General features: G+C 41.4%; 1 protein-coding gene and 1 pseudogene across 2 annotated transcripts in view; both read right to left on the bottom strand.

Moving 5' to 3' along the window:
• TMOD3 (tropomodulin 3) overlaps positions 1-12,098 on the bottom strand; it is a 52,276-nt gene that overhangs the window by 20,951 nt on the left and 19,227 nt on the right. Inside the window, exons 2-3 of the mRNA XM_080934884.1 lie at positions 8,882-9,052; positions 5,038-5,194 (exon numbers count right to left, since the gene is read on the bottom strand). Of these exons, the coding sequence (XP_080791010.1) occupies positions 5,038-5,194; positions 8,882-9,007 (283 nt within the window). The 5' untranslated portion in view covers positions 9,008-9,052. The remainder of the gene's footprint in view (positions 1-5,037; positions 5,195-8,881; positions 9,053-12,098) is intronic.
• On the bottom strand, positions 7,046-7,624 carry LOC308434140 (high mobility group protein B3-like; annotated as a pseudogene). The gene has a single exon. The product of its transcript is annotated as a high mobility group protein B3-like (transcript).

The following is a 12,098-nucleotide window of genomic DNA, read 5'->3' on the forward strand; positions in this document are numbered from 1 at the left end:
TCTTAAAAAAGCAAAAGACCAAAAGCAACAACAACCATTTGTATATAATATTCATTGCAGCATATTTATAAGAAACAACCCAAATATTAAAGAACAAAACACAGTGGAATATGATTCTGATTAAAGGAGTGAGGGAGGGCTGGGCATGTGAGTCTGCTGTAGAGTGAGCACGCTCAGTGAGGGACGGCAGTCACCAGCTGACATCCCATCACTGATGTGAGGTGTCCAGAGCCAGAGTGAGTCAGGGATCGCCTACGGCTATGGAATAGAAGGGGATGTGGCAGACTGAGTCTATGGGGCATGATGAAACTGTTCCGAACTGAAGACTGTGGGAGTTGTTGTGTAATTCTATGAATATGGTCAACATTACTGAATCATATACCTTATATGGGGAGATTTTTATGGCACAGGAATTTCCTTTTACACAAGCTTAATTAGCAAAAGATGGTTTTAAAGATTATTTTACACACTATGGAGATGTGTGTGTGCATGTGTGTTGCATTTATGGCAATGTGTATTTGAATACAAGCTGGTTCACAGGCCAGGAGAGGGCATCAGATGGGTGGAGAGGGCGGTACAGGCAGCCATGAGTTCTGTGTGCTGGATCACCTACAAGAGTGGTCAACACCTACTGCTGAGCCACCGTTTGCTTTTGTAAACTAAGGGGACTGGGTAGTGAGATGGCTCAGTGGAGACCTAACTGACATTCAAAGCCAGGAAACACATTTTAACAACCTAGGATGTGCATTATTTTTATTGAGAGTTTGCATGTGGCATTCTAAAATATGAAAGTGGCAAAAAAAGATAATTTCACTGGACTTAGCTTAGTGGTTGGCACCTGCCTGGCCTGTGGGGCTGTGTGTGCTTCTTGGTCAAATCAGATGTTTTCTGAAAAATACATAGTAGGAAACTGCTGGAGAGTTTCTTCCATTTCTTCTTCTTCTTTTTTTTTTAATTAACTTATTTATTTTATGTATGAGTACACTGTGGTTGTCTTCAGACACACCAGCACAGGGCATTGGATCCCATTACAGATGGTTGAGCCACCATGAGGTTGCTGGGAATTGAACTCAGGACCTTTGGAAAAGCAGTCAGTGCTCTTAACTACTGAGCCACCTCTCCAGCCACCAAGAAGTCTCTTAAAACAGTAAATGCCCTTCTTCATATGTGTATTAATTGATATGTCTTAATAATATTTTAAATCTCAATAACTATGAGACGGACTAATTTAATGCCATTCCTTTATACTGGTTGTTTTTGGTTTGTGCCCTAAACACCTCAAATGGTGAGTGAAATGCTAGGCATTATCAGGCAGATATAGGGTGGATGTATTATTTTTTACCCCAAGCCATTCATTAACAAGTGTATTAGTAATGGACTGTATATGATCATCTTAATTCTTGCATGCCTTTAAAAAGTCATGATTATTTCTCTACTGAAATTTTGACTTCGGATAAAATGATTTGATATATATATATATATATATATATATATATATATATATATATATATAAGGTTTTTGTTTGTTTGGCTTTTTTTTTTTTTTTTTTTTTTTTGAGACAGGGTTTCTCTGTGTTGCCTTGGCTGTCTTGGAACTTATTTTATACACCAGGCTTACCTTGAACTAAAAATTGTATTTACCTCTGCCTCCTGAGTGCTAGAATCAAAGGCATTCACTATCATGCCAGGCTATAAACTTTAATGAAGGAACTTATTTATAGTGAACAGGAAAATGTACATTTTTCTTATCAATTATTTTATTTTTGAGGCATAGTCTCACAGTGTTGCCCAGGCAGGCCTGGACACAAAGATTCAGACTTAGGACACTGCGTTAGTGTTCAATGTCCCAACTCTGGCCTTCTAGGGCACCTGCACTCGTGTGCACACTGACACAAGTGCACACAGTTGAAGTTTAAAATGTAAACGCAGATGGCTGTGGACCATCAGTGAGCCCGTCTCTGCAGCTCCTCACATAACGTTCAACAGAGTTCTAACAAAACCCCTACTTACTGTGTTCATCACAGTAGACAATATATCTGACTGATTTAATCTCCTTATTCAACAAAGTCCAGGACTCACTGAAAATTTAAAACTGATTTTTTTTAAACTGGGGGGGGGGGGGGGACTATGCCAGGAAAAACTGATCTCTGGGGAAGTATGAAATGGTACAGTCCTAAAAAGTAACAAAGTGAATTTAAGCCCTTGTAGAACTTCAGACACAACCAAACCTTACAAACTGCTGCTGCAAAGACATCTAACTACAGGCTTTCTGACTTACTCAAGAGTCAAATGTTCTCCAGAGAAGTCTTATTCTCAAAGGGATGTGGGAAGCCTCTTGTAGAATAATGGAGAACCCGAGTTTTCTGGAGAGCTGAGGCAAGTGAGGGAAGAGTGTTTCAGGACCGTTCGTTTAAGACAATTCACCCCTAGGAAACAAGGTGCAGTGGGCAGGGTTCTCGGGAAGGCAGCCAACTCAGAAACAATCAAGTGCAGAGGGCTGTACCCCAAGGAGAGCAGGGAGAACAGGCGTGCCCCCAAGGGCCGGGCCGGGCTGGGCCCAACCCTGGTGAGTCAGCAGCTCAGGCAGAATCCAAGAGAACACACCTATCTGTAGCAAAGAGACTGCAGGCCTGGCATTGGAATAATGGACAGGGAAAACAGTCCAGGTCAGAGTGAAGCACAGCGGGAGCACATGGGAGAAGGACTCGGAGGCAGAGCAACAGAAGACGGTGAGAAGTATCAAAGGCTGGGCAGATTCACACGCGCACACAGCTCTGGGCCTTTCTAACCGAGACAGACTACCGACGATCTGTACTCGTGTAGCGGGCAGTAACTGCCACAGTCAGCACTGGGCATGACCACCATTTTCAGAAGCGGCTAGATGAATACTCTCCTTTGCCCGTGTCTTTGTGCCCAGCTGCCTACTTTGCAATTCTATCTTACTTATTTGTGCATGTATGTGGTGTAAGACAGGGTCCCATGTAGCCCAGGCTAGCCTCGAACCTCCGATTCTCTTGCTTCCACTTCCTCAGTACCAGGCTCACAGATTGCACCACCACACCCTGCTCACGCAGTGCTGGGGACTGAACCGGGGTTTCTTACCTGAGGCTGGCATTCTTACAAACTGAGCTATAATCCCCATTACTACTTTGCAAAAGTTTAAAGAGGCAAAAAGCCCATCTCTTTCCACATCTTAATGTAATATATACAAGGGAAAGAAACATACACTTACAATTTTAACTTTTAAACATTTAGAATTATAAAAAAGTTATTTGGATTAATCTCTGCCAAAATTATTTCACATCATGACAGTATTCCTAAAGCAGTTAGAGTTATATGAATAGATGCACATTGTGGGTCTGCCTATAAAAAATACGCTTAGAGGGCTGGGATGTAGCTCGGTGGTAGAATGTTTTATTATACTAAAGGTTTTTGGGTTTAACGCCAACACTGAAAAAATATGCACTTCAACAATTTCTAGTGAGGCATGGCGGATCACACCTATAACCCCAGCTCACTGGGGTGCTGAAGCAAGAAGACTGCATAGGAATTAGGTCAGCCTAAGCCAGTCCCAGGTCAGTCTGGACTACCAAGACACTTATCCCCACCACCACAATTCTTCCTTAGGTAACTTCGATGTTGTCTAAGAAGGAAAAGGAAAGAGAAACCCATTCCTCATTTGTTCCCTGACCTCCACATGCACCCTCATCCCACATACTGACAGAAAATAAAGGAGTGAATGCAGTAATAAGAAAAGAGCAAATTGGAGCTGGAGAGATGGTTACAGTGCTTAGGAACTCCTGCTGCTCCTCCACAGGCCCCAAGTCCCAGCACCCATATTGGGTAGCTCACAACTGCAACTACATGACGCCCTCTTCTGGCCCCACAGTAACCCTACACAGGGATGCACAAAACAAACAATACACATTTAAAAAAAGAAGCCCTTCAATTAAAAAACAACAAAAACAAAACAAAAACCAACCATGGCTTTTATTGCATCAGGAGACCTACCTAATGTACTTGACTGTATTTTATATGTTTATATATTTGGTTCTAGTTTTATGTACTCTGATTTTATTTCTAAAAGTTTTTTGTTTTTTTTTTTTGTTTTAGTCATATGTATGGAGGTGTGGTGTGTGTTATGTGCAAGTGAGTGCAGGTACCCTGAGAGGCCAGAAGAGGGTGCTGGAGCCTTTGAAGCTGCAGCTTCAAACAGTTGTGAGCTGCACAATATGGGTCCTGGGAACTGAGTTCAGCTTCTCTGGAACAGCAGCAAGTAGTCTTAACCACGGAACCGTCTCTGCAGCCTCACTGTAACTTCTGCAGTGTACCCTGCATATAAGTAATAGGCCATCTCGGATTAGCTAGCTGTACCTGTCCTTGGACCCCGGCTCCTGTCTTCTCAGGTAGCTCATGCCCTACTTCTGAGTTATTTGTGTTACTACTACTTCCTGAGCTGTACCGTTAGCTAGTAAACTTGTTCCATCCAAGTCTTCACTTCATGAGTGGCTTGTTTACTGATTAAGGAAGATAAAAAGGGTGCTGAAGTGAAAGACAATAAAGGGATTGGATACTGTAATATCAAAGAGATAAAACTAGAAAAACTTCCTCTAAGTCATGATAGGAAACAAACAAAAACTAGGTATACTGAGGGGAGACAACTAAAATGCATGGATTATTTTAAGAATTTCTCTGTAAAGACTTTTAAGAGTTAGGAAAGAGCACTGCTTTGGTATTGCTTGCACTCTGTAATAAAATAGTGTTTTAAATTCGCTTCAACAACATGTAGTGAAGTAAGGTTGTACAAAGCCTCTGTGTAATCAAACTTCACTAATGGATGGTTAAAAAAAGAACTCTGAAGAAGTTGATAAGTATATAAAAGACGTGCCTAAACTACCTAGTAAACTTTTAGGTCGCCAGCAGTGTATCCTTGAAGAGTGCTGATTACTTACATTTAAAAACAATTTTCTCCGTGGGTATCAATTATCAAAAGAACCCAGAGCTGCCGAGTGACAACAGACAACCCGGAGGACTTACCTTTCTTCTCTCCAGTGTAGGGCACATAGTCTTCCCGGTCTTTATGTTCCAATGCTTCCTTCTCTAAGTAAGAAAGGAGCCGTTCTCTATCAAAGGGTCCTGTGGCAGACTTTGATGTCTGGTTCTTCTGCCGGAACCCTGCAGGCAGAAGGGCATTCTGCCAAAGAGAATGAGTCAGCCATTATGACCACCAAAGCACCAAGAATGACAACACTATATGCTGCTATAGATTTCCCATGCAAGAAAGATCAAGAAACTAGCATGATACAGACATTAAATTAAATACCTCCTTGCAGGATTGTAGGATAGTCATGTGAGATGTATTACAAAAGGTTTTTTTTTTTTTAATTTAAACATTGATGCACTGATTTTAGGTGTGGGGAGTACATGTGTCATGACATGTATGTAGAGATCAGAGGACAACTTTTAGGAGTTGATTCCTTCTGTACAATGGGATCTTACATCGGTGCAGACTTACTGAGCTATCTTACTGGCCTACCAGTCTTTGTTTATTTGTGAGACAGGGGTTCACTGTGTAACCCTGGCTGTCCTGGAACTCACTAGGTAGATCAGACTGGCTTTGAATTCAGAGATTCACCTGCCTCTGCCTCCCAAGTGATAGGATTGAAGGGGCATGTCATTGCTGCCGGCAAGTCTCTCTGTTTTTTTAAGTAGGTAGAATTCACTTATATTATTATTAAAGATAGGCACCTACATATTTTCTTCAGATAGTATCCCACTAGCATCTTTTCTGAAACAGGCTCTAGATGTATCACCTTGGCTGGCTTGGCACTCACAATGTGGACGATGCTGGCCATAAACTTGCATGATCCTTCTTGCTACATCCTCCTAAGTACTGGAATTATAGAAATGAGCCATTATTATTTTTCCAGGTATGGTTTTTAAATTGATGTTGCTATTTATATTAGAGTTGACCATGTTTTTCTCCAAGATTATTAAGGAAAATATTTTCCTAGCTTGTCTTATATTCTAGCATTCAGGAAGCTGAAGCAGGGAAATGGGAAGCTTAATGTAGAAACAATAGCAACAACAATTTTCTTAATGCTTAATAACTGACCTGTAAATATGTATATAAATTAATTCTATCACAAAAGAATTGCAAGCTACTATCTGTTATTCCTTTGTAATGGCTTCTATTTGATCAGAGCCTGTATCCAAACAAAAACATTCACAGTCTAACCTCAAGACTGTTCTACCGACACAAGGTGCCGTTTACCATTCTGTAACAGACTTGACAGCCCCTCACAAAAATCACTGGCCCAAGTTAAAAATCCCAGGTTAGACAGTCTCTTATATACCTTCTAGATCTTTTTTTTTTTTTTTCAGTTTTAAAAATGTAATACTGTTTATTTAACTCCAAAAACATTTCCGAATACAAAAAGTAACAGGATGTTGCAGACTGTGTTGAGGTGCAGAGGTCTTGAACTTCCATGGATGTTGTAGTTCTTCACTTTGCTGACAATGATGAGTTCTACGGTTTCTCTTAAAAGTTTCAAATCTACCGCACTTAACTAAAGAAAAGACTCCAAATACTTCTTTCTCATGCCAGCTGACCCCTCCCCCTCCATAACTGTCAGCAGATCCTATGGCACTATATACAGACACAAGACAACCTGAAGCTAAATGAATGCCCACCGCAGTACCAACAGGTCCAGCCTCAGTGCACGCCCTGAGCTACGGCCCCTCCAAAAGGCATCTTCCCCTCACAGCCTCCACGCCAAACAAGGAGCATCGGGAGTCTGTCTGGGTTGTGCACTGAGTGAGGAGGACGTGACAGTGCCTTTCCTTTTAACGATGTTTGGAGCTATGCACAACTTTGATAGTTTCAGGGCGCTCCAGACACCCACGGCCACTTCATGTAAACCACTGACACGTGAGAAAGTACAGTATGATCGTGATCAGATTTTGTAATTAAATCTCACAGGGGCAATAGACACGACTCAAACAAGAGATGGTTCGATCACAGCGCTCTCCTACTCTAAGGTATTCACAAGGAGACAGAGTTTTTATTCATCTTCCTCCTCTTTCTCCTCTTCTTCTTCTGGGCAACTTTAGCAGGACCCTTGGCACCATCAAACTCCCTTTAGACTTACAGTCAGCAGCATCCTTCTCAATCTTCTCCATCAGCTTTGCTGCCTTGGTAACTAACGTAAGGCTGCTTCTCACTGTCACTTAAGTTACTCCACATCTCACCCAGCTTTTTTGCCACGTCTCCAATGGAAATGCCAGGGTTTGTGGATTGGGGCAGAATTCAGAACAGAATAAGAAAAATCTAGATGAAGGTCTTTTGGGGGGCATTCGGGTCCTTCTTGCCTCTTTTAGCTGGTCCATAATCTTTCATGTCCCGATGAAATTATAGCGTACTTTATCTGCCTTTGCCACTTCATCAACCTTTGATTTCTCTTCACTAGACACTGTCTTCCACCTCTCAGATCACTTCTTGGAAAACTGCAAAACTGTCTGGAACCTCTGGGTTTTTCTTCTTATGTTCTTCCCTGCATGTCTGCATGAAGAAGGCATACGCAGACATCTTGCCCTTTGGTTTCTTAGGATCACCTTTAGCCATCCTGACTGTATTGTCAGCTGGTCTGGTGCTTTCTAGATCTTAAAACCATTTGATTTAAATTGGTCTCACTGACTTCTGCCAAATATATTGTTGACAGCTCTGTTATCTTGAGTAATCTCTCACACTTAGGCATGAAAAGTTTTCTTGTAATAGTAATTGTGGTCAAAGGACTCGACCTGTGTATAGACATATCACTTAGCAACAAAAACAATGTTATAAAGCACATTTTTAGCATGCTTGAGGCACTGAATTTAATTCTCAGTACCACTCCTTTCCCTAAAAGCTCACAATACTTCAGTTCATAAAGGACACAGAAAACCAATGTGCTTTCGAGAAAGGTGGTCAAGCTTTGCAAATAACCACTACCTCGAGGTTTTTTCCCTGCTATCTGCCCCTCCTTGAGTCACATTTCAAGGATTAAATGGTTCCACATTAGCCTTGTGCAACCTATAAGACAAGTAATAACCACTTGGCAAATTAAGACACGTATACATCCACACTGTCCTTGACTTAAGGATGGTTCACTCTAAGACTGTGAAAAAGCACACCATACAATCATTTTGGTTTTCAGTTTCAGTATAGCAATAAGTTGACTTATATGAGGTAACAAATACTTTATTATAAACTAGGCTTTACATTAGATGATGTTGTACAAAAGTAGGCTTATTTAAGTGTTCTAAGTACATTTAAAGTAGGCTAGGCAAAGCTATGATGATAGTAGGCTAGATATATTAAATGCATTTCAATGTATAATATTTGTAACTTAGGATGGGTTTGTCATGAACAAAAGACCATCGTTAAGAAATAACTATGTTCAGATCTGCCCCTTAGATCTGTTCTACCAATGCTAATAACTTAGGTCATTTGGTCAACCCTTCTCAAGTACCACTGTAATTAGGTTTTGGCCACTAAGAACATTCTAGAGGCACAGTATACGGGTGCCAGCCTGGTTCTCTGAAGAGAAACAGATTAGCATAAATTAAAGGGCTAATTAGTTATTACTAATTTCAATTACACAAAGAGAAGTTTGTAGTGAAGAAAAAAATTTGTGTAGATGTTTAGTGATAGCTTAAAATGTCTGTGTCATAAGATGTGGAGGTAGATATAGGGACCTGGAGAAGCAAAATGCCAGTTCATTTGGATGGCAGGTGGGTGAAGGGTACAGGAAAAGCCACGAGAAAGCAAGCTGGTAAAGGCAGCTACTGAGTTAAATAGTCTGAAAGGCTACTGCGTTTTTCTTCTTCGGTTAGCACGAACCTCGGGATCAAGATCATCCAGGACCGTCTCGAGCTGCTTCAGCTCTGACTCTGACAGTTTGCCGAGGAGCTCATCCTCATCCAGGTCCTTAAAGTCCCCCAGGTCTTTCCGGAAGGGCAGTGCCATGGCTCGCGGTCGGCTGTCACTTGCTCTGTCCACCACTTCTTACAGCTACGGAGAGAGGAAAGAGGCCATTTTACCAACACACCTTATGCAGTGCATCTCTCACTGGGGAAGGGAGGGAGGCGCTAGTCCGTGTGCCCTACATTCCTCATCTAACCTGCTGCTCTCACCCACAGACCACTCATGCCTGCACTACTGTCTCCGCAGGACAGTGACCAAGTAGGAGAAAGGAAGCGAAGATGAGAACCACCAAAACTCGGTAGGATGTACAAGTCCCGATGACTGAATTTTAGTGGCAAAATGATATCATTTTATCCTAATGGAGAACATCTGTTTCACTACAAACTATTTAGGGGAACAGTGTGACATAATATCAACATAGGAAAATAGCAATACATGTCTCACAGGAAGGAATAGTAGTCCCTTGCTTCTGAGAAAAAAAATTAAAGTATCTTTCAAAAAGATTATTTTAGAAGCTGAAGAAATGGCTCAGCAGTTAAGAATACTTCCTGCAGAGGGATTTTGGTCAGTTCCCAGCATTCACATGGAGTGGCTCACAACTGTAACTCATTCCAGAGGATCTGACACTCTTTCCTGGCTTCCAAGGGTACCAGCACACAAGTGGTACACATACATACATGTAAACACTCACAGGTACAAATAAAATAAAAACAAGGGGATCTTCCAGAAACATTTACAAAAGAAAATAGTAGGTCATTTGTTTGTTTAAGTTTAAAAAAAAAACAAAAAAACCAAGGTCTCTCACTATAGCCCAGGCTAACCCAGAACTCACTCTATAGACCAAGCTAGCCTTGTATTCAAGGTGAACCTTCTGCAGTGACCTCATTAGTGCTAGAAACACAGGCAGTCAGCTGCTCCCACCACATATAATGTTCATACGGGCTAAGAGACGATGCGGGGCTGAGGCGCCCGAGCTTCATTCGGCTGTGAAATAAAGAAGTTCATCAGGGCTGACCTAAAGCCTTTGCTATCTTGTCTTCGAAGAGTTCCCAGCTTCATATTTTAGCCAGTTTATCTTCCTCTACAAACTCATTGCAGACCTTTTTGACTCGTGTATAGAAAGTAAGATTTACCCAGGAGCCTGACAGCCACTGATTTTACTAGCAACCACCTTAGGTCTGATGATAAGCAACCGTGCGATATTCATTTCTGTTGGAATCACACTGCAGACATTTTGTGTAGCTGCCAAAGACAGGCCTGGGGTACACTTGTTTGATGACAACTCCTCTGAGCCAGCAGTTTCTCTGGACATCCCCCCCCCCAGCCCCCAACTTCTGTGTTTCATTACCATTGCTTTGAGTTGATGCTCAGTTATATTAATTTCAATTTCATGTCAACATACTATTCCATCCTGTGAACATATGAGCTCCTAGCAGTCTTTCCCTTCTGTTTCTTTGCTATGATAAATAATCTACCTATTTCCTACTATAGATGTATAATTCCTCTTTGGCTCAAACCTGGGAATGGAATTGCTGGGGGAAAGCAATTCCAAACTATGTTTGAAGTGAAGAAATTTACATTTCTAAAAGATTCCATACATGACAATTCATGGACTCCTGTTTGTTTTAGTGTTATCAGAGGTTTAATTTTTGGCATTCTGGCATATGTGAAATGGTATTTCACCATGGCTTCAATGTACACTGTGATAGATTATGATAAGGTTATGCATTGTTTAACATGTTCATTCATCAATGGCATTTCTTTTTCATGGGTAACCTATTGTTCATTTTTACAAATACATTGTTGTGTGTGTATGTGTGTGTGTGTACACCATATGCACTTGTTATTGTGGATGTATACCACAATGTGTACAGGCATGCATACAAATGCTTGTCAAGGTCAAAGGTTGATGTGAAATGTGCTTTCCTTTTTTTTTTTAGATGTTTATTTATTTTATGAGTACACTGTAGCTGTCTTTAGACACACCAGAAGAGGGCACCAGATCCTATTACAGATGGTTGTGAGCCACCATGTGGGTGCTTGGAATCAAACTCAGGACCTCAGGAAGAGCAGTCAGAGCTCTTCACTGCTGAGTCATCTCTCCAGCCCTGTGATGTATTTCCTTGATCTCTCCATCTTTTGATTATTATTATTATTTTTTTTTTGGAGACAGTTCTAAAAGAACCTTGAACTCCACTGAAGTTCAATAATTCGGCTACTGGCTGGCCAATGGGCTTCAGGGACTCATCTGTCTCTCCACTCCTAAGTAGCGGGCATAGGAGGCTATTTACACTCACCACCATGCTAAGCCTTTTATTTGTGCTCTAGGGCTCAACTCAGATCTTCACACTGATAGTGCAGACACTTTACCTTCTCAGCCAGGCCCTACTCCAGTGGTCTTTTATATTAAGAAATAATGTAAAGGAATCTTTCATTTGTTCTAGATATTAATATTTGTTATCAAGTTAAATTTAACAAACTTTCATTTTCCGTATTCTGGTCAATTTTCCCTCCTCCATCTTCTCCTAGACCCTCACTACCCATCCATCCTCATATCTCTCTTTAGAAAACAAATGAGCAAGTAAAAAAAGCAAACCAACTAGAATAATGATAATAATAAGAGAAAAAACACAAGAAACACACATACTAATAAAACCCATAAAACCATTAAATTAGAAAATATGTCATATAAGTAAAGAACCAGTAAAATAAAGAACCCCCCATCCCCCCATAAAAAACCCAAAACAAAACACGAGACAAACATTCCAAACCAAAAACACTATAAAAATGTCAGAGTTTATTCTGCGTTGGCCATGTGCTTGCTTGGCATGCGGCCTGCCCTCAACTGTGATTCGGGTAACCCGGGAGCCACTGCTGTAGAAGACTGGTTTTCCTTTCAAGTGGCTGTCAATTGGAGATAGCTTCTTTTGCTCAGGAAGCGGGAACAGGAGCTCCTACCTACTCCCTCTCATCTCCGCATGTCTGTCTGGAACCTTCGCAGGCCCCATGCGTGCTGCCGCAGTCTCTGAGTTCATATGTGAGTCAGTTTTGTTGTGTCTGGAAGACAGTTTCCTTGGTGTCACCCACCCCTTCTGGCTCTTACAACCTTTCCGCCTCCTCTGCATAGCTCCCT

Source organism: Micromys minutus, assembly GCF_963924665.1.
Source record: "Micromys minutus genome assembly, chromosome: 21".
In the NCBI taxonomy this organism is placed as follows: Eukaryota; Metazoa; Chordata; class Mammalia; order Rodentia; family Muridae; genus Micromys; species Micromys minutus.